Below are 23,364 nucleotides of genomic sequence, written 5' to 3'. Positions count from 1 at the left end.
TTGCTTCACAACAGACATCATGGCCCTAAAGGCCTGTTCCTGTGCTGTGCTGTTTAATATTCCCACCTTAAACCCATGCCTTCCAATTTTTGATAACCTTATCACAGGAAGAAAATTCTATCTACCCTATCCATTAAGCTTATCATTTCTAAAGCCTATTAAATCTCTCCCCTTAACTTAAGTCCTCTGTTCTAGGCCATGTCTTGAGCAGTTCCTCCAGCATTTTACGTTTTGCTCTTGGATCTAATGTCTTCTTTTGTGTCTCTAGTCCTTCCTTCCTATAATGTGGTAACCAGAATTGTACATAGTACTTCACTGACCTTTTTTTGCTGTCTGAGTGGAGGTGCTCCTGTTTCCTTTCACAACCCATAGTACTGAGTATTCTCACAATCAGTGTTAAACAAGTTAGTACACACATGCAACATTCTATAGCTTTGCCATGAAGACCAGTGAACTCGTAGCGCAACGATAGCTTAATAGTGATAAATGTTAAACATAATACTTCCTTCAAGGTGCATCAGCATCTGCAGAATTTCTTTTGTTTACATCTACTAAATGTTTACCAATATCAAGAAAGCTTAAGACTCACAGATATTGTTGTTTCAAGGACAAGTAGAGAGTGGATGGAGATGAATGTCTTTCTACCGTGTGCGCTATGAGTTGAAATCCAAATTACCCCATGCAGGAAGTGTTCGTTCAAAAAACAAAAGTGCCTCCACTCTATGCTGTCTAACTAATTGTTTGTAAATCAGTATTTTGTAATTTTTTAGCTCTCATATTTTGTGCCCTGTACTAATAAAGCAACAATGCCATATATCTGTTTACTCTTGTCAGCCCATATTTGACTTTCCAAAGTGCATAACTTTTCATTTGTCAAGTTTAATTTCATCTCCACCCAACTTTCCACCTGATCTATTTCCCATTGTGAACTTCAGCCAACCTTCCCCACTGCCTATTATGTCACCAAATGTGTCATTGGCAAACTTACTAGTCATAGCTCCTACGCTTGTATCCACTTCATTAATCTATATCATAGGTAAGTATGGGCCCAGCACACAACTATGTTGTACACCACTAGTCACAGATTTCTAATCAAAAAGCATCCTTCCACCCTACCCTTCACATCTAATCATGAAGCGACTTTCAGGTTCAAATTCCCCATCTTACTTTAGGTCTTGTGTGCCATAACCTTCTGAGCCAGCCTACCATTTGGGACTTAGCATATGCCTTACTAAAGTCCATTGAGACCATCCCTACAGTGCTATCTTCAACAACCAACAAAAAGACCAGCAGTATTTGAGCTGAAGCAGAAGTATTGTTTTGCAATTGAAACTCAAACAGGTTTTTTTAATATTGATACAAAGGAAAGTTTATATTGTCGAGCTAATGACATTTAAATGATTAATTTTGATTAATTTACTCAAGATTTCCAAGTTTGTTTTTGGTAATTCAAAAATGCAGCATATTTTATAAGAAAGTAAGTCTTCAGTAAAATCGTGTGTATTTTTTTTAAATTACGTGATAGAAGCTGAATGAATTGATTTATCCATCAAACGTTTATGTATTCAACACAGGATATTAAAATTGGTTACTATAAGATATTGGGAACTATATACCTCTGTTGATCATTTTAATGTAATTAATAGGTTCCAGAAATGCTTCACCATCTATAAGCTAATATGTTGCTTTATTTGTTCGTAGTGTAAATGGTTGGAGGAGGAGCTACATCTTTTGAAAGAGCAGAACCAGTCATTGGCTAATAACACAAGACAGCTGAGTTCTGAAAACAATCAAGAATGTGCCTTGAAGGTAAATCTTTTGCACACTCTGAGTGCAGTTTGGGTTAACCCACGGGTGTCATCCTGTCCTTTTGATATCTATTGTTTACATTTCAGCACTAGTACATTTGTCAACAGCCTCTTCTTTAAACAAGGAGTGCAGTATGCTTTTTGGGGGTTTTCATGTCCCCTAAAAATTTTTTATAGAATGTTAAATTGGAAAATAGATTAAACTTCACAGTGTCAACATCTGATCAATCTTTTGATATCTTTTCTAGGTATATATTTTGTGATTATTTTGAATTAAACATTGTATTCAAATACCAGAACGTTCAAATTTAACTTCATTGTTTAACAGATGCTAATTTTATAATTAGCATCCATTTTCTAAAATTTATGCTTTTTTGTGTAGTGACTTGGCATTGATGCACTGATACATATGGTCATAAGGTGAACTGAAGAATTAAAAATTCTGGAGCTCTAAAAACAACCTCTTACTGGTTTTATCTGGAGTATAAAACCAGATACTTGAAGTATAGCTACTATTGGAAGCTATAGCGACTATTCACTCACTGGAAACAATACATGTTTTTGCACAAAAATAATTTAACTATTTTGGACTGACCTCTACCTTGTTGAGAGCAGGAGGCAGTCTCAGACAAAGGAGATGCTATTGTAGTGTGGTGCACTGACCTCTACTTTGCTGAGACCAGGCAGCACTCTCAGACACCTCCTCATACCTATCCCCTGAAGAAGACACCCACTCCGAACCATCAGAAAACTGTCTCCAACACCATCACCGACTGCATCAACTCTGGGGAGCTCCCATCCACTGCCACCAAACTCATAGCTTCCTTATCCTGCACTGCTTACTTCTACCCCTTGCTCAAGATCCACAAACCTGACTGTCCGGGTAGGCCTATCATCTCTGCCTGCATCTGTCCCACTGAACTTGTGTTCTCATAGCTCAACTCCCATTCTATCCCCCTTGGTTCAGCCCCTTCCCACCTACCTCCACAAAACTTCTCATGCTCTTGATCTCCTCACTTCAAATTTTATTTTTATTCTTATTTTCACCATGGATGTCCAGTCCCTATACACTTCTATCCTCCATCAAGAAGGCCTTAAAACTCTCCACTTCTTTCTCAATAAAATAACCAACCAATTCCCCTCTATCACCACCCTCCTCAGCAACATTTCCTTCAGCTCTTCTTACTTCCTCCAGGGTCCTAGATATGCCAGCCTCTTCGTTGGCTATGTACAACAGTCCATGTTCCAAGCTTTCCTGAGAAATACTCCCCAACTTTGCCTTCAACTTCCACCCTGCCCTTAATTGTACTACGGAGAGCATTCTGTCTGGCTGCATCACCGTCTGGTATTGGGGGGGTGGGGGAGAACCATTGCACAAGATCGAAATAGGTTGCAGAAACTTGTTAAATAAGTTAACTCTATCAAGGGTACCACCCTGTGTAGTATACAAGACATCTTCAAGGAGTGGTGCCTTAAGAAGCAGGTGTCCACCATCTGCTTCACCCAGGATATGCCTTCTTCGCAACGTTACTGTCGGGAAGGAGGTACAGAAGCTTGAAAGCACACACTCAGCGATTTAGAAACAGCTATTTCCCCTCTGCCATCCAATTTCTAAATAGACATTGAACCCATGAACACTACTTTACTACTTTCTTATTTCTGTTATTTTGCAGTTCTTATTTTAACTTAACTATTTAATAGACATATATCTGTCTGTAATGTAACTTAATGTAACTCAATTTTTTCTCTATATTTATTTATCATGTATTTCATTGTACTGCTGCTGTAAAATTAACAAATTTCACAACTTTTGTCAGTGATATTAAATCTGATTCTGATTCTGAATTTCACTTGGTCCATTTGTGACATCTCCCTCTTCTTTCTTGATTTCTCTGTCTCCATTTCTGGAGAAAAACTGTTGACCGACATCTTTTATAAACATACTGATTCCCATGGTTATCTTGGCTATACCTTCTCCCACCCTATCTCCTGAAAATGCTAATCCCTTTTCTCAGTTTCTTTGCCTCCACGGGATCTGTTCCCAGGACGCGGCTTTCCATTCCAGGACATTAGAAGGGTTTTCCTTCCTCCACTATTGATGCTGCCTTCACCCACATCTCCTGCATTTCCCGAACATCTGCACTCGCCCATCTTCCCGCTGCCTTAACAGCGACAGAGTTCCTCTTGTCCTTACCCCATCAGCATCCGCATCCAACACATCATCTTTTGCCACGTCCAAAAGGATCCTACCACCAAACATATCTTTACCTCCTCCTTCTCTCTCTGCTTTCCACAGTGATTGCTCCCACCGTGATTCCCTTGTCCATTCATCCCTCCCCATTAATCTCCATTCTGGCACTTATCCCTGCAAGTGGCCAAAGTGCTACACATGCCCATTCACCTCCTCCCTCACTTCCATTCAGGGCCCCAAACAATCCTTCAGGTGAGGCAACACTTTACCCGCAAGGCTGCTGGGGTGGTCTATTGTGTCCAGTGGTCCCAATGCAGCCTCCTGTACGTTGGTGAGATCCATCGTAAATTGGGGGAACATTTCATTGAGCACCAAAAACAGAACTTCCCAGTCGCCAAACATTTTAATTCCAATTCCCATTCCCATTCCTAAATGTTGGTCCATGGCCTCCTCCCTTGTCCTAAGAGGAGGCCACCCTCAGGGTGGAGGAGCAACACCTTTTATTCCATTTGGGTTACCTCCAATCTGATGGCATGAATATTAATTTCTTCTTCCGGTAAAAAAAAATTCCATCTCCTTCCCCTTTTCTTCTATTCCTCAGTCTGGCCCCTCTTACCTCTTCTCACCTGCCTATCATCTTCCCCAGGCCTCCTCTACCTTTCCATTCTCCTCTGGTCCTCTCTCATCTCTTATCAGATTCCTTTCTCTCCATCCCTTTATCTTTTCAACCCACCTATAGCTTCACCTATCATCTTATAGCTATCCTCCTTCCCCTCCTCCCACCTTTTTATTCTGGCTTCTTCCCCCTTCCTTTTCAGTCCTGAAACAGGGTGTCCCCTGAAACGTCAACTGTTTATTGATTTCTGTAAGATATAGGCACAGAATTAGGCCATTTAGCCCATCAAGTCTGCTCCACTATTTCATTATGCTGATCTATTTTTCCTCCCAATCTCCTGCCTTCTCCCTGTATCCTTTCATGCCCTGACCAATCAAGAATCTATCAACTTCTGCCTTAAATGTACATAAAGTCTTAGCCTGTGGAAATGAATTCTGTAGATTCACCATTTTCTAACTGAAGAAATTTGCCCTCATCTCCATTCTAAAAGGACACTAGGACACTATTCTGAGGCTGTGTCCCCTGGCCCTAGACTCTCCCACCCTAGGAAATATCTGCTCCACATCCACTCTATCAGGCTTTTTGACATTTGATTTATTTCCATAGATGCTGACTGACCTGCTGAGTTCCTCCAGCATTTTGTGTGAGTTGCTTTGGATCTCGAGTATCTGCACACTCTCTTCTATGTACAAGTATTTATTTAGCACTTTTAACACAACAAAACATTCTTTACAGGAAATTTGGATCAGAACTGTATATGGCAATACTAGGCACTTGAACAAGGCTGTCAGAGAAAGGTTGAAAGATCAATCTCAAAAAAACAAATAGTAAAAAAGATTTAGGAGCACTTGTTGGTAATAGGAAGGAAAGAGATTCGAAAGAAAGTGATGCAAGTCCATGGAAATTTGAAAATAATTATGGCTACTTAATCTGGAAGGTCAATGAGTACAGGAATGAGAGATGAATGCAATTAGGTGTAGGTTAGAAAATAGCAGTAGTTTTAGATGGTAGAGTTTAAAGAGCATGAGTGGCCAGCATGATTACTTTGTAATTTTAATTACAGCAAAGGCACAGAAATGAGCTTCAAGACCAAATGATCTTTTGCTTTTGTGGAGATGGACTTTCACGATGTTGGACTCTAAATGTGTGGCCAGAACTTATTTCAAGGTCTAATATGACGCAGTGATTCTGAACATCACCTGTGAATAAAAGAATGGAGCTGATGGCTATGGCAAATATTTGTGGCCAGGACTAGAGCAAAAAACTTTGGTATTTCCAATATTTATGAGGGGAAAATATATGCTTATTCTGAATTTTACTCCAAAGCTAGTGGTTTCTTCAAGAGAGGTAATGATGAAATGAAGCTAGATGTTATCAGTATTCATAAGGACACTGGTGTATTTTCAGATGATGTCAGTGAAGAGTTGCATGAAAATGAGAAATAAGAAGAGGTTAAAGATATTTTTCCGAGACTGCCAGGGTACTGATCAGTTTTGTTACCCCAAAAATAGGCATTTATTATGTGACTCTATAGTAAAACCATAACACGCTTGGATTTTCAGGTTTAGCAGAGGCATAAAGAAAATTCATAGAAGCACAGAAAGCTAACTTGTATTCACCAGACTCCAAGTATTCCAAGCAAGCTAATTCCGATATAAGCATCACACTTGTAACAGATTTCAAGTTGAATATAAGTTGCTAATGTTTTCGTATCCTATGGCTCACCGTGGCTTCTCACAGATTCCTGCATTAAAAAAATGCAGAGCTATGAGTGAGTTATTCTGGTGTTTATTGTAATACACGATTGATTGTAATACTGTCAAAAGGGTTTTATCTGTTTATTTTTTCTCTACCCTGCATAAGTGTATTCTCAAGTGCTCCTGGATTCTCTTTTGAATTGCTAGTAGATTTTGAGGTCAATCTGGTTAAGCAAAATAAAATTACTTCTTAAAGCTACTGCCTCAAACCTATTATAATAAACATTGTACTTGCATTCTCACCTCCACAGCTGTCAGTTCAATTTATGTTTGGTTGATGTTTGTGATGGCACATTTAATTGGAATCAGTGACCCTTATACTATATTCTCCTGAGTCCTTTCTTCCAAATTAATGCTGCCGCTCTGTCGAAAAACTGATATTTGTTTGCTGCATACTGGTCTTTTTAGTACTGTCCTGGGTCCAGATTTATGCTATAAATTTTATTCAGTGGTGTGCACAATAGTTCCATTTTTGCAATTGCATTTTCATAGGAACATGCATTTTTTGTTTTAAAAAAGGATGCAAAGGAAAACTGAAAAAGCTGAGTACAGTACTTTTTGAATAACTTTATTCATTATATGTACATCAAAACATCAAAGCTTTCAGTGAAGTGCATCATTTGCACAATGAAGATTGTGTTGCACAGCTCACAAGTGTTGCCGTGCTTCTGGTACCAACATAGCATGCCCACAACTCACCAGATCTAACTGCATGTCTTTGGACTATGGGAGGAAACCAGAGGAAATGGAAGAAACCTATCTTGCACTACGCTACTGCCACAAAACAATAAAATTTAATGATGCAGGTCAGTGATGATAAACCTGATTCTGATTCAGTAGCTTGAGTCTGCATTCTGAGAAGTTCTTGGTTAGGCATCTCAGTCCAGACTAGATGAGAGAAAGCAAACTGTGAGAGCCAGTGTCAGAGCAGGGAGAGAAATGAGAATCAGGAGCATTCTGTGCAGAAACTCAGCTCTGTTTCACATCTTTTCCAGTTGTGTAATAATACTACTTTCAGAACGACACTGCAATTCCTAGTGTGGTCTGATTAAGGCTCTATACATCTTTCATAAACAGTAACAACTTTGTTTTTCTGATCTATTCACAGAGAGATAAAGCACACAAATGGGCCTTTCACCTCAACAAGTCCACATCATGTCAACCAGTCATTTTACAATAATCCTATACTTAATCACATTTTTATTGCCTCTCTGTTCTATTCAACTTTCCCCAGGTTCTTTCACTCACCAAGATACTATGGGAAATTTACAGTGGCTAATTAATCTACCAACTGACACATTTGGAACATGACAGGAAATCAGAACATCCAAGGTCAGAATAGAACTCAAATCTCCAAGACAGCAGCTAAACGGGGTTATTGAAGCATTGGAAAAGTAGAAGCAGTTTGGATCAGGTGAACCCCTTGAGTATGAGGAATGCAGGAAATCAGTAGGGTAAAAAGACGACATGAGATATTTTGGCCAGATAAAATAAAGGAGATTCTTAAAGAGATTCTATAAGTATTCTAAGAACAATAGTGTAACCTGAGGGAAAGTAGTTCCTACTTAAGGATTGGTGTGATCATCTATGTGTGAAATCATAGGAAATGGGTGAGGTCTTAAATGAATCCTTCTTATCTGTATTTACCATGGAAAAGGTCATGGATGCTTGGTAATTCGGGGGTAAGGACAGTGCTGACTTAAAACATATTACTGAACAGAAGGTGTTGGGAGTCTTGATATCTATAACTATAAAGATAGATATGTTGTGTATTTAATGTTTTGGTAATATTGCAAATATATTGTTTGATTAAGTTTTTGTGTTCATTTAATTAATTCATTATGGGTTAAATGTAAAAATATATGATTTGCATACGTCATGATGTTACCAGATACTTAAAAAATGAAGTACACAACTTATCTCCTGGCTCACTTGTTTTCCTTTCAATTAGTTTAATGTTTTGGAATTACAAAATGTAACAATGGTTATAAGGCATTTTTAAAATAAACCTGAAAAACTACCTACTGTTGTAGCATGGTGAGGCATTTGGGTAAAAAAAAGAGCGCATGGAGGCATTCAAATAAAAAAAAGCATGGCGAGCCATTGGAATTTTAAAATACAGTGCAGAACGTGTTCTTTGTAAGGGAAGACACAATTGAGTAAAAAGAAAGCTAGAAAATGGAAGAATTCATGGGTTCGTCAACAGTGAGCATTGGGTGATAATAATAAAAAAAGAGTAGAAATGGCTGGCTACATCAGAAAGATAGACATATTCAATTGCTCATTGGATTACTGGGCTCATGTTTACTGAAGTAAATGAACGGTATTTTGAAGGAAATGAAATAACCATTGAGAAACACTTAACAATTTTACTGAGTGCATTGGGTTTAAAGACATGCAGTTTGCTTAGAAATTTGACTGCTCCAGCCAAACCACCCGAAATTAGTTTTGCTGATATCATGAAAGTAATGCAGGAACATTTAGAATCAAAATCATTATTGATTGCAGAACGCTTTTGGTTTTATAAGTGGAATCAAAAGGAAGGGAGGCCATTTCAGTATACTTGGTTGAATTGAAGAAGCTTTCTGAGCATATTCAGTTCAGTGATGGACTTAATAATGCACTGACAGATTGTTTAGTTTGTAGAATCTTACAACAAAGCATTCAAAAATGCTTCCTTGCTGAAGCACAACTTATGCTTAAAAGAGCAGTTGAAATAGCTGTATCAATGGAAATAGCAAACAGAGATGCAATTGAATGGCAGCCAGGACTGACAGTAAGCATGAACAAACTTGCAGCGTCTAGACGGAGGCCTGCCTGGCTGAACAAATTGTGTTACCGTTGTGGCAAGGGCTCACATATACCAGGCCAACACAGATTTAAAGGCAAAACTTGCAGAAATGCAACAAAGTAGGGCACGTACAAAGAGGATGTTGAGCAGACAAAAATAAATGGACTGCACTGGGAAGAGAAAAAGTCAAGGTGCAGTTTCAAAATGAGTGCTAATCAGCATGCTGTTGATAAAAGATCAGATAATGATGAAAGTAATACAAGACTGGCTAGCCTTGAGGTTTACAGTATAAACACTAACAATAGGGAAACAAAATGACTTACACCAGAAGTGAACAGTAAATTAATTGAAATGGAATTGGACGCTGGCTCGGCTGCTTCAGTCATTACACAAAATGAACTTAAATGGCATTTCAAAGATACTGAACCGAAGCCTGTAGGTATCTTACTAAGAATTTATACTGGAGAAAAGATAGCTCCTGTGGGAATGACATTTGTAACAGAGAAATACAACAACCAACAAGCCACTTTGGGGTTGTATGTGGTAAAAACAGGAGGGCCAGCATTGTGTGGACATGAGTGGCTGAGACAACTACAACTTGATTGGAGATCCATCCACCATTTGCATGCCACATCTCCTGCAATGGAGTTAATTGAGAAAGGTACTGGATGATGCCACAACTGTTTCCATGGTGTACACCATGAACCATTACCTAACAGAGGGCAAACAGCTGTTTGTGCCAGCCTCTGTGCCTCTGGTTGGAAAGTTTGAAAGCATATTGGACCAAGGAAGGACCATGCTGCTCAGAGGAAGCATGAAAGTGATGAAAGCAGTGGTCTGACTACAACTTGTTTTTGTAGGTAATATAACTGTGTTGTTTGCGAAATGTGGCTTGCTTATAAGCTGGAAAACAGTTCAAGGAGCTTCAGCAAAGTGGCAAGCATTTGGCTTTTATGAGTATAAATAACCGGATTCTACTTTGCGTGCATTACAGTTATTGCATGAACTTCAAATGGGAGAGAAAAAGGTCCTTGTAAAAGTACATGCAAAGACCAAAGCCTAGCTGGGTGAATGGAAGACCAAAAAGAAAGGAATCAATGAAGATACAAAAACAAGATTTATCAGATGACGTTGTAGATGAGAAAACCAAGAGGAAAGACAGGTCATTAAGGAAGCAATTGAAGGATTAATAAAAGAATACAGTGAACTAAATGCACCTTTCCAGGATCAAGATGCACAAACCAGAAGAAGAAAAAAGGAGAAGAAAGGTGTCCAGAGCTGTCAAAACCACTTCTTACAGTCTTAGAGTCAACTCCTACAACCGCCATGGAGGAGGCCCCACAACCTGAGATTGTTTTCAGTTACAAGTCTCACCTATCAAGTAGTGACCTCCCTTGTCAGGAAAGACATTATCCCACAAGAGTAAGAAATCCTCCACAACGATTAAATCTTTAGGCCGGAATGGAAAAACTTAACATTTACTATGCTTTTGATGTCCATATATAGTGCTGTAATAAATAGTTGAGATGCATTCTCTATTGGGCTAAAAGTTTATAGCTAAGCAGGGAGGAGTGTTGTGTATTTAATATTTCAGTAGTATTTGAGTAATATTGTTAATATATTGTTTGATTAAGCATTCTTGTTCATTTAAATAATTCATCTTGGATTATATGTAAAAATACGTGAGTTGCATTCGTCATCATTCTACCTCATAATACGCCTTGCTTACAGTAAGAACAAGGTACTCGACTAATCTTCCTTTCAATTAGCTTTTGTTTTGGAGACACAAAACGTAACAAGATAAATCCCCATGGCTTGACTAATTGTCTCCTGGGACCCTGTGGGAAGCAAAAGAAGAAATTACAAGGGCCCTGACAAAAATTTCTGTATTTTCCTTAGCCATAAGTGAGAAACCAGAAAACTGGAGAGCAGCTAATGCGTACAAGTACGGAGTTCCCTGAGAGGAGTATTTATTTAAGAGGGGCTGCGAGGTCATATCAGGAAACTACAGGCTTTTGAGCCTTATATCAGTGATAGTTTCCATGGCTTTGTATGTGGAAAATCATGTCTCACAGATTGAATTGAGTTTTCTTTTAGAGCTGACCAAGAGGATTAATGAGGGCCATCCAGTTGTGTACCTGGGATCCAGCAAGGCCTTTGACAAGGTTGGCTGGTCTATCAAATGCAACCACATGGGATTCAGGGTGACCTAGCCAACTGGATACATAAAATGGTTTGGTACAAGTCAGGGTGGTAGTCAGGGTTTGTCTGTCAGATTGGAGACCTGTGGCTAATGGTGTACCAGATCTCCTTTAAAGTTTCTTTGCGGCTCACACCAACATTTGTGGTGTGGTAAATAGTGTAGAACAGTGACTTAAGTTACAGGAGGTTCAAGATCAACCTTGAATGTGGGCACAGGAATAGCAGTAGGAATGTAAGTTGGACTAGTGTAATGTGATGCATTTTGGGAGGTTAAATCAGAACAGTTGATACACAGTGAATGACAGAGTCCTGAGAAGCGCTGTAGAAGAGACCTATCTCTGGGTACAAGTACATTGTTCCTTGAGAGTGTTCAGTGACATAGTTAGACAAGATGGTGAAGAATGCTGATGGCATGCTTGTCTCTACAGACAGAGTATTGAATATAAGAGTTAGGATGTTGTGATACAGCTGTACAAGATGGTGATGAGATCTCACCTGGAATACTGTGTACAGTTCTGGTCGCCAGACCATTGGAAGGATGTAATTAAGCTAAAGAGGGTGCAGAAAAGTTTCACAAGTATGTTGCAGGGACTAGAGGGTTCAAGTTATATAGAGAGACTGGATAGGCTGGGAATGTTTTTGCTGAGGAGTGATCTTACAGAGTTTTAGAAAATCATGTGGGAATAGATAAGCTAGATGGTCATAGTCTTTTCCCCAGGTAATGGGCAATAGTTAAACTGAGAAGAGAAAGATTTAAAAGGAATCTCAGGGAGTGTGTTTTTTCAGATCTCTGCCAAATTCATCTGCTGCAAGATCATAAATGCCAAAGTTTGTCAGCAAGAGGCCAGTTTAGAGCAGAGTAATAATTTAGTTGGACCTAATTATATCTAAACGAAGTAAATTAAGAAATGATTATGTCAATGTACAGTCAAGAGTCCCAAAGAAGGGAACTAATGAGAAAGGGGTAGCCAGCAGTTTTCAATGAAATTTTTAAAATGTGAACATGATCTTGCCCAGTTTATTAATATCACTTTATAAAACCATATAAATGAAAGCATTCAATTACAACATCACCTATCTTTGTGTATTTGGCAAATTTGAATCTGTAGGTTGCTATCCCACCATCCAAGTTATTTATGAATAGTGAATAGTCGTAGCCCCAAAACACATCCTTTCAGGTTGTTGCTGATTACATCTTGCAAAATCCATATAGACTGTAACTGATTTGCTGAAAATTTTCAAGGTACTCAGTCACTCTATCCTGAATCATCCATCCAAATATTTCAGAATCAAAAGAATCAGGTTTATTACCACTGGCATGTGACATGAAATTTGTTAACTTAGCAGCAGCAGTTCAATGCAATACATAATCTAGCAGAGAGAGAGAAAAAAATAATAAATTAACAAGTAAATCAATTACATATATTGAATAGATATTTTAAAATGAGCAAAAACAGAAATACTGTATATTAAAAAAAGTGAGGTAGTGTCCAAAGATTCAATGTCCATTTAGGAATTGGATGGCAGAGGGGAAGAAGCTGCTCCTGAATCACTGAGTGTGTGCCTTCAGGCTTCTGTTGCTCCTACCTGATGGAGAAAAGGGCTTGCCCTGCGTGCTGGACGCTGCCTTTGTGAGACATTGCTCCCTGAAGGTGGCCACTTACTCGACAGTTGGCCTTAGTATAGCAGACCTTTAATTCCCAGACTGAGGAAGTAGGTAAAATAATTATAGCTATGCTCAGTCAACTTACTTTTAAACCCTGGGATTAATGCTTCCTGGTCCTGAGGATTCATCATTTTTAAGTATCATCATTTTGTTTGTTAATCTTGCACATCATTCGTCCCATTACAATTTTTTTGTGGACGTCTATGATTCTTTTCTCATCCTCTTCTGTAAATATTAATGTAAAGTTGCCAACAAATTTTCATAGTTTATTTTATAATATTCTTATCCTTTCTACTAAGATGGAATGTAAAATAGGTTAGGTTGCAATCAAGAGATTGTTTCTCACACCATGGGTTCTGTGACTGTAGAAATTCAGATTGATTGTGCATGGTGAAAGCAGAGACCATTTCAAACCATGTTTGGTGAAAGAAATTAGAAAGCTTGCATTTAAATAACCTTTTTTCAGACCTATGCACATTGCTAAGCACTCAAAAACCTATTGTTTATTTTCATATAATCATTGTTCTAATATCACAATATGAATGGTTAGGCCTTGGATAGTGGGACATTATGCTTGCACAAGACATTGGTGAGACTGCACTTGGAGTATTCTGTGTGCAGTTTTGGTCACCCTGCTATATGAAAGAAGTTATTAAAAAGGAAAAATTTCAAAGAAGACTTATGAGGATGCTTCCAGGACATGAGGCTTGAGTTATAGGAAGAGGTTGGGCTGGTAGGAGCTTGAGGGGGTGACTCAACAATGGTACAGTATATAAAATCATTAAAAGCTTAGATAGGGTCAACACATACAGTCTTCTTTTATTCCTAAGGAAGGTAAAAGGTTAAGAGGTGAAAGATTTACAAGAGACCAGGAAGCAACTTTTTCATTCAGAGAGTGGTTTATATCTAGAACATAGAAACATAGAAAACCTACAGCACAATACAGGCCCTTCGGCCCACAAAGCTGTGCCAAGCACGTCCTTACCTTAGAACTACCTAGGCTTACCCATAGCCCTCTATTTTTCTAAGCTCCATGTGCCTATCCAGGAGTCTCTTAAAAGACCCTATCGCTTCTGCCTCCACCAGCGCCCGGCAGCCCATTCCACGCACTCACCACTCTCTGCAAAAAAAAAACTTACCCCTGACATCTCCTCTGTACCTACTTCCAAGCACCTCAAAACTATGCCCTCTCATGCTAGCCATTTCAGCCCTGGGAAAAAGCCTCTGACTATCCACATGATCAATGCCTCTCATCATCTTGTACACCTCCGTCAGGTCACCTCTCATCCTCCATCACTCCAAGGAGAAAAGGCCGAGTTCACTCAACCTATTCTTATAAGGCATGCTCCCTAATCCGGGCAACATCCTCGTGAATCTACTCTGCACCCTTTATATAGTTTCCACATCCTTTCTGTAGTGAGGTAACTAGAACTGAGCACAGTATTCCAAGTGGGGTCTGACCAGGGTCCTACATAGCTGCAAAATTAACTCTTGGCTCTTAAACTCAATCCCACGATTGACGAAGGCCAATGCACCATATGCCTTCTTAACCACAGAGTCAACCTGCGCAGCAGCTTTGAATGTCCTATGGACTTTGGCCCCAAGATCCTTCTGATCCTCCACACTGCCAAGAGTCTTGCCATTAATACTATATTCTGCTATCATATTTGACCTACCAAAATGAACCACCTCACACTTATCTGGGTTGAACTCCATCTGCCACTTCTTAGCCTAGTTTTGCATCCTATCAATGTCCCGCTGTAACCTCTGACAGCCCTCCACACTGTCCACAACATCCCCAACCTTTGTGGCATCAGCAAATTTTCTAACTCATCGCTCCATTTCTTCATCCAGGTCATTTATAAAAATCACAAAGAGTAGGGGTCCTAGAACAAATCTCTGAGGCACACCACTGGTCACCAACCTCCATGCAGAATATGACCCATGTACAACCACTCTTTACCTTCTGTAGGTAAGCCATTTCTGGATCCACAAAGCAATGTCCCCCTGGATCCCATGCCTCCTTACTTTCTCAATAAGCCTTGTATGGGGTACCTTATCAAATACCTTGCTGAAATCCATATATACTATATCTACGGCTCTACCTTCATCATTGTGTTCAGTTACATCCTCAAAAAAATTCAATCGTGCTTGTAAGGCACGACCTGCCTTTGACAAAGCCATGCTGACTATTCCTAATCACATTATGCCTCTCCAAATGTTCATAGATCCTGCCTCTCAGGATCTTCTCCATCAACTTATCAACTACTGAAGTAAGACTCACTGGTCTATAACTTCCTGGGCTATCTCTACTCCCTTTAGAACATAGAACATAGAATAGTACAGCACAGTACAGGCTCTTCGGCCCACAATGTTGTGCCGACCCTCAAACCCTGCCTCCCATATAAGCCCCCACCTTAAATTCCTCCATATACCTGTCTAGTAGTCTCTTAAACTTCACTAGTGTATCTGCCTCCACCACTGACTCAGGCAGTGCATTCCAAGCACCAACCACTCTCTGAGTAAAAAACCTTCCTCTAATATCCCCCTTGAACTTGCCACCCCTTACCTTAAAGCCATGTCCTCCTGTATTGAGCAGTGGTGCCCTGGGGAAGAGGCGCTGGCTATCCACTCTATCTATACCTCTTATTATCTTGTACACCTCTATCATGTCTCCTCTCATCCTCCTTCTCTCCAAAGAGTAAAGCACTAGCTCCCTTAATCTTTGATCATAATGCATACTTTCTAAACCAGGCAGCATCCTGGTAAATCTCCTCTGTACCCTTTCCAATGCTTCCACATCCTTCCTATAGTGAGGTGACCAGAACTGGACACAGTACTCCAAGTGTGGCCTAACCAGAGTTTTATAGAGCTGCATCATTACCTTACGACTCTTAAACTCTATCCCTCGACTTATGAAAGCTAACACCCCATAACCTTTCTTAGATACCCTATCTTGAATAAGGGAACAATATCCGCACGCTCCAATCCTCCAGAATCTCTCCTGTCCTCATTGATGATGCAAAGATCATCGCCAGAGGCTCAGCAATCTCCTCCCTCGCTTCCCACAGTAGCCATCCAGTCCCGGTGACTTATCCAAATTGATGCTTTCCAAAAGCTCCAACACATCCTCATCCTTCATATCCACATGCTCAAGGTTTTCAGTCCACTGCAAGTCATCCCTACAATCGCCAAGATCCTTTCCTGTAGTGAATACTGAAGCAAAGTATTCATTAAGTACCTCTGTTATCTCCTCCGGCTCCATACACACTTTTCCACTGTCACACTTGATTGGTCCTATTTTCTCACATCTTATCCTCTTGCTCTTCACATACTTGTAGAATGCTTGGGGTTTTCCTTAATCCTGTCCGCCAAGGCCTTCTCATGGCCCTTTCTAGCTCTCCTAATTTCATTCTTAAGCTCCTTCCTGCTAAGTTTATAATCTTCTAGATCGCTATCATTACCTAGTTTTTTGAACCTTTCATAAGCTCTTCCTTTCTTCTTGACTAGATTTACAACAGCCTTTGTACACCACGGTTCCTGTACCCAACCATCTTTTCCCTGTCTCATTGAAACGTACCTATGCAGAATTGTGATCTCTATCTCCAAAACGTTCTCCCACTGAGAGACCTGACGCCTGACCAGGTTCATTTCCCAATGCCAGATCAAGTACAGCCTCTCATCTTGTAGGCTTATCGATGTATTGTGTCAAGAAACCTTCCTGAACACACCTAACAAACTCCACCCCATCTAAGCCTCTCACTCTAGGGAGATGCCAATCAATATTTGGGAAATTAAAACCTCCCGCCATAACAGCCCTGTTATTATTACACCTTTGCAGAATCTGACTCCCTATCTGCTCCTCGATGTCCCTGTTACTATTGGGTGGTCTATTAAAAAACACCCAGTAGATTTATTGACCCTTTCCTATTCCTAACTTCCACCCACGGAGACTCCGTAGATAACCCCTCCAATGCTTCCTCCTTTTCTGCAGCCGTGACACTATCCTTGATCAATAGTGCCACGCCTCCACCTCTTTTGCCTCCCTCCCGATCCTTTCTGAAACATCTAAAGCCTGGCAACTGAAGTAACCATTCCTGCCCCTGAGCCATCCATGTCTCTGTAATGGCCACAACATCAATTGCTGATCCACGTTCTAAGCTCATCTGCTTTGTTCATAATACTCCTCGCATTAAAATAAACACATCTCAAACCATCGGTCTGAGCGCACCCCTTCTCTATCACCTGCCTGTCCTCCCTTTCGCACTGTCTCCAAGCTTTCTCTATTTGTGAGCCAACCTCCCTTTCCTCTGTCATTTCAGTTCGGTTCCCACCCCGCCAGCAATTCTAGTTTAAACACTCTCCAATAGCCTTAGCATTATCCCCGCCAGGATATTGGCCCCCCTGGGATTCAAGTGCAATGCATCCTTTTTTGTACAGGCCACACCTGCCCCAAAAGAGGTCCCAATGATCCAGAAATCTGAATCTCTGCTCCCTGCTCCAATCCCTCAGCCACGCATTTATCCTCCACCTCATTCTATTCTTATACTCACTGTCACGTGGCACAGGCAGTAATCCAGAGATTACTACCTTTGAGGTCCTGCATCTCAACTTCCTTCCTAACTCCCTGTAGCCTGCTTTCAGGACCTCCTCCTTTTTCCTGCCTATGTCGTTGATACCAATATGTACCATGACCTCTGGAGGGTTCTCCTTCCCACTTCAAGGTATATGAAATGAAATAATATAGGCATCCAGTAGTCTCATGGGACCATGGATTTGCGCCTTGGAAGGTTTCCAGGGCGCAGGCCTGGGCAAGGTTGTGTGGAAGACTGGCAGTTGCCAATGCTGCAAGTCTCCCCTCTCCATGCCACTGATGTTGTCCAAGGGAAGGGCACTGGGGCCGATACAGCTTGGCACCGGTGTCATCGCAGAGCAATGTGTGGTTAAGTGCCTTGCTCAAGAACACAACACGCTGCTTCAGCTGACGCTCGAACTAGCGACCTTCAGATTACTAGACCGACGCCTTAACCACTTGGCCACGCACCAACACATATGGAATGAACTGCCAGAGAAAATGGTTGAGACAAGTACAGTATTTGGATTTAGCATACCTGAATGATTGGCGCCCTGTTGCACTCTCCTCAATTATAAGCAAATGTTTTGAGACGCTGGTTAAAGACTACATCTGCAGTATGCTACCACCCACAATGGACCCCCTACAATTCGCCTACCAACGGAACTGGTCGACCGATGACGCCATAGCCACAGCACTACACACCATCCTCACTCACCTGGAGAAGAGGGATGCTTACATTAGGATGCTGTTCCTGGACTACAGTTCAGCATTCCACACCATAATTCCTTCCAGACTTGACAGGAAGCTCAGAGACCTCAGCCTGCATCCCACCTTGTGCAGCAGGATCCTAGACTTCCTATCGGGTTGCCGACAGGTGGCAGGGATGGGCTCCCTCACTTCTGTCCCTCTGACCCTCAACACACGTGCCCCCCAGTGTTGTGTTCTGAGTCCCTTTCTCTACTGCCTTTATACCCACGACTGTACTGCCACACACAGCTCCATTCTGCTGATCAAATTCTCAAATGACATGACTTTGATCGGCTTTATTTCTAGTGGTAACGAGACAGCCTACAGAGGAGAGGTTGATACCCACACACAGTGGTGCCAGGATAACAACCTCTCCCTCAATGTCCAAAAAACAAAAGAGCTGATTGTGGATTACAGGAGGAATGGCGACAGGCTCAGCCCAATCAATATCAATAGCTCTGCAGTTGAGAGGATGAGTAGCTTGAAGCTTCTCAGTATACACATCACCAATGATCTCACCTGGACTGTATACACCAGTTTTGTGGCAAGAAAAGCACAACAGCATCTCTTCCACCTCAGGCGACTGAAGAAGTTCGGCATGGGCCCCCAAACCCTCAAGACCTTCTATAAGGGCACCATTGAGAGCATACTGACTGGTTGTATCACCACCTGGTATGGAAACCCCTCCACGCTTGATCACTGGGCACTGCCCAGCACATCTGTGGGGATGTGACACCAGACATCCCAACCATAATCTCCTTCAGCTGCTTCCATCTGGCAAATGTTACCGCAACATTTAAGCCAGCACCAACAGGCTATGGGACAGCTTCTTTCTACAAGCCATTAGACTTTTAAATTCACATGTCTGTACATTGCATGGAGTTATAACGCAAAGATTTTTAATCCCTCACATTCTGGGATGGATGTAAGATTTAAATAAATTATAATTCTAAAAGAGGTATTTGGATAAGTACATGGACAAGAAGGGTTTGAAAGAATATGGGCCAAATGTGGGCAAATGGAACTAGCTTGGTAGACACCATGATCAACATAGAGAACTGGGCTGAAGGGCAGTTTCTATGTTGTATTACTCTGGCTCTATCTGAAAATGTGATTATCAATTTGCATATAAGGACCAAAATTTCACTCAGCACTGTGCTGAAGTGTTCTTGATTTTACTCCTAGCTGGTACAGCTCTCTATTTTAAATTGTTTTCACCAATGACTACCACGTACACAGCTTTAATCGTTCCTCAATTAATTGCCTCCATCATTACTAGCTTAAAAATCAATCAAAGATATTTTTGATTGTCTGTCCAAAAAGGCTCAAGTCTGTTTGCCTTCTGCCAAAAGTTTATTGGGAATTCATATATTGATTAAGCTGTTATGGTGTGTACTTGTGTGAGTGAGTGTGTGTGAGAGAGAGAGAGAGAGAGAGAGATGGACAGACAGAGTAATGGGGGGTGGTAATGGATAGTGGGGTCATTAGATGTAACACAGTCACTTTACTCAACTTAGAGGAAAAAGTCATAGGAAATGGTCTCCATAAGTGCTTGGAAATAGCCATTAGAATGCTAATGCAACTGCAATAATCAAATTGTCTGGTCAAAACAGGGAGAAATAAAACTAGTTATTAACAAATAATGCTATGCTCTTTGTAATCACAGATATAGTTCTCTATGTGGATACATTCTGGATTTTGAGCTAATATGGCAAAATAAATTACTGTCTTTCCATAAGGTAACAGAACAAAATTAAGAAACTGATGCAAATACAAAAGACATTTCAAGTGCTATAGTTTGAGGCCAGTGCAGTTATCCCTGACAGCAGCTCCAGGTCTACAACACCTGTGTTTACTCTTTAGCTTTTCCTGATTTCCCTGCAAGTAGCCAAAGAATGATAGTCACTGATATCCAAAACCAAGGGCTTTTAGTAATGTTAATCATTAATGTTACTTTTCTTTGTGACTGTAGGCATTGAGAATGTTTAATTTGCTTTACCTTCCAAATCACAAGAAGGGTTTGGTCATCGTTTACCTGGTGGATCATTCAAATATGAAAAACAAGTCTTCTAATTTAAATTTTTCATTTTATTGATCAATATTTGATACTATTGTATCTGTTTTATAAGCCTACTTTTTAATGCCTTGGTGATTTATAAATTTAAAGACGATAAAATTTAGTTTTAAACAATATGTGAAAGAAATATAGCAATACATAATAATATTAAAATATGTAAACATATTGCATTTCAACCATTCTTACTTGGTGAAAAATTGATAAATTGATAAATACTCACTTAATTGCATTTTCTTCTACCTCTCATAGACACATTCACAAAATAAGCAAGGTCAGTACACTTTTGAATGTCCTTGACATTGTTATGCTACATTGAGGATAGTTAAAGTAGTATGTCAGATTTTTAAAACTTTAATGGGCACTCCAGTTGGAAGACAGTTTTTGTCAAATGTAAACCAAACTGGTTTCTGCAAGATTTCCATGTAAGAAAAATGGGAGAGCTGAAACCAAATCTGTGCATCTAGCTTCAGCTCTTAAAAATAAATCTCAGTTCATCAACTGTCATAAGCACACTGATGAAACAGATGCAGCAATTAGTGAACATTACAATATAACTTACTTGTTCTTTTGTTCATGGTTGGGTGAAATTAGTGTTTTTTCAATTTTGCACAAATAAATGGAAGACAATAATCAATGTAAAGCTGCTCAGGATCATCTAGGTTCTAAGAAAGTGCTTTGTCTTCATATACTCAAGAAACCCATCGTATCACCCAGAAATGATTTAAAAATGCATTTAAATTGTTTACATAAATCAAGAGCATTTGCATGTATTTGAAATTGTTAATCCTGCTTTTTATGATGGTGAATTACTTTGCTTTTTTTTGCTTAAGGCAGGGTTTCTATCGAACTCTTCTCAATTATATTTCAACTTGCCTCCCTATTCTGTGTTTTTAATCATTAACAAAGAGACAGCTCCTGTTACTCTAGTAACATTTTGTTGCTTGTAGTAGTTGCCAGGTGATATATTCCTCTTGCAATTTTATTTGGAGCAATACTATTTTATGACAGAGCAAAAAGATCTCTTATCATGCTGTCATCTGTGTGTCATGTTACTGATCCTTTACTTTTTAATTCAATTATGTTAAATTGTAAAGACTACAGGCTTAATTAGTTCTGCATTACAATATTATTCTTTATCTCTAATTCATTTAACTGCATCCTACATCTTTACTGTCTTCATGTTGTCGCAGAAAACTAACTTATCGCTGTTATATTGTTTGTCAATATCAAAACAATTTTATGCTGGTATCTTATTACTTTATACTTAAGCAGTGCAAACTTCATGTTCATGTTCTCTTGCTTTTATACTGAACTTTAGAAACAGGTTTCAATTGGTCTGTGATTCAGACTTAAGAGATGAGGATAATGACAAACGTTACATAAATGCAGAGACCACTCTCTTATGTTGGTTCACAAGATTTAAAGACAGGACTTTACACTGTAGTGAAGATCCTTAACCTAGCACCTTCATTAAGAATTTGTTGCAGGGTATTTGTTTTGTTGCAGTGCGGTTAAACCAGAAAACGTGTTCATGAGAATTCTACATGTGCCATCCAAATAATTAACTATTGCATTCTTAGTAGTATGGGGTTAGAAAAGTATTTGGGGAAGAAATAATGTATTTGCAAAGAAACTCTATTTGAGGGGTTTCATCAAAAGAAGTAAGTATGTGCAATTTTGATAATGTTGATTTTCTAATTCTTTAGTGAAAATACTTTACTTTTTGGCATGATAAATGTGTTCGTCCATCGTTGACATCGATGAGGACCTCGACACCATTATGATGGTGTCAAGACTAGCGCGTGATTTGGATTTAAGTGAGGGAGAGTTGCGCAGCGTCAGCCTCACTCTCTCTTCCCAATTCCCATCTGGATCCAGTGGCAAGACAGAGTTGAGACGGCTGGAGATGGGACTAGGCGCAGTGGATGACCAGGACATCTTCTGTGTCTTGTCCTGCTCTACACGTTCCACGACGCTTGCGGAGACCACTTTCTTGACCGTTGGACCACCCATTGGTCTCGTCCTCTCAATCAGCCGGAGTCTGTCTTCACATGCTGGGATAGACAACTCCCTATCTCGCCGAGGGTTTGAGACCCATCGGCTACCTTCACCTGGTTTAGCCGGCTTGTCGAAGCCGTTGCCCGGAGTGTGGCCGCTGTCGCATGCAAACAGCTACGGGGAGCCACAGGTGAGAGCTGAGTGCCAGGTGGGAACAAAGGTGGACTAACCGCCTTGAAAAGGATGCGACATGCTCCCTCACTAGAGATGCTACCCCTCCCTGACACCCCATATGCCCCATAAATGTATAAATGTACACTTAAGCAAATAACATATTTATAGCTTCTTAATGTATTTCATTCAGTGATCCATTCTGATTAAGTAAATCTAAATAATGTAATGGTGGTTAGAATTTTGTTGTAATTGCTGGTTTTTAAGAGTACTTAGTGATAATGTTTGTGAGAAAATAATTATAATTGCCTTGAAGAGTAGTCCTGCCAACATCTGTTTGATTTCATTCCTCATGGTAAGCACTGTCCTACCTATAGTCTTAACATCAGCCATATCCTTAATGTTAATCCTTGATTAATGTGGCAAGAAAATCACAATATCACCTATTAAAATATTACTAATTACAAGAATTATTGTCAGATCTCTGAATTTCTACCAAATGTTTTGAAAGAAAAGGAAAATTTGAACAGACAATATATGCGGGAAAAGAATTGAAACTGCAACATTATTACCAGTTACATTTTCAATCTATAGATCTTTGAGCACTGAGTGAGTAAAATTTATTAATTTAAAAATAATAATAATTGCTTGTTAATACTTTATGCAAATCATAAAAGATTATATCTACTACAGTCCTCCAACAAAATGTTGGTATTAGATTGTGCTTTATACTATTCTTAACCAGTTAGCTTGCGACCTAATTG

At 39.9% G+C, this 23,364-nt stretch overlaps 1 protein-coding gene across 3 annotated transcripts in view; it reads left to right on the top strand.

Annotated features, from left to right (window-relative positions):
* mipol1 (mirror-image polydactyly 1) overlaps positions 1 to 23,364 on the top strand; it is a 406,015-nt gene that overhangs the window by 270,068 nt on the left and 112,583 nt on the right. For all 3 annotated transcript variants that reach the window (XM_072279824.1, XM_072279908.1, XM_072279750.1), the window contains one exon: positions 1,702 to 1,809. In XM_072279824.1, the coding sequence (XP_072135925.1) occupies positions 1,702 to 1,809 (108 nt within the window). The remainder of the gene's footprint in view (positions 1 to 1,701; positions 1,810 to 23,364) is intronic.

The sequence above is a fragment of the Mobula birostris genome, chromosome 1 (assembly GCF_030028105.1).
Source record: "Mobula birostris isolate sMobBir1 chromosome 1, sMobBir1.hap1, whole genome shotgun sequence".
In the NCBI taxonomy this organism is placed as follows: Eukaryota; Metazoa; Chordata; class Chondrichthyes; order Myliobatiformes; family Myliobatidae; genus Mobula; species Mobula birostris.
Note: the sequence above shows the minus strand (reverse complement) of the source record. Positions and strands in the feature narration are given on the sequence as shown.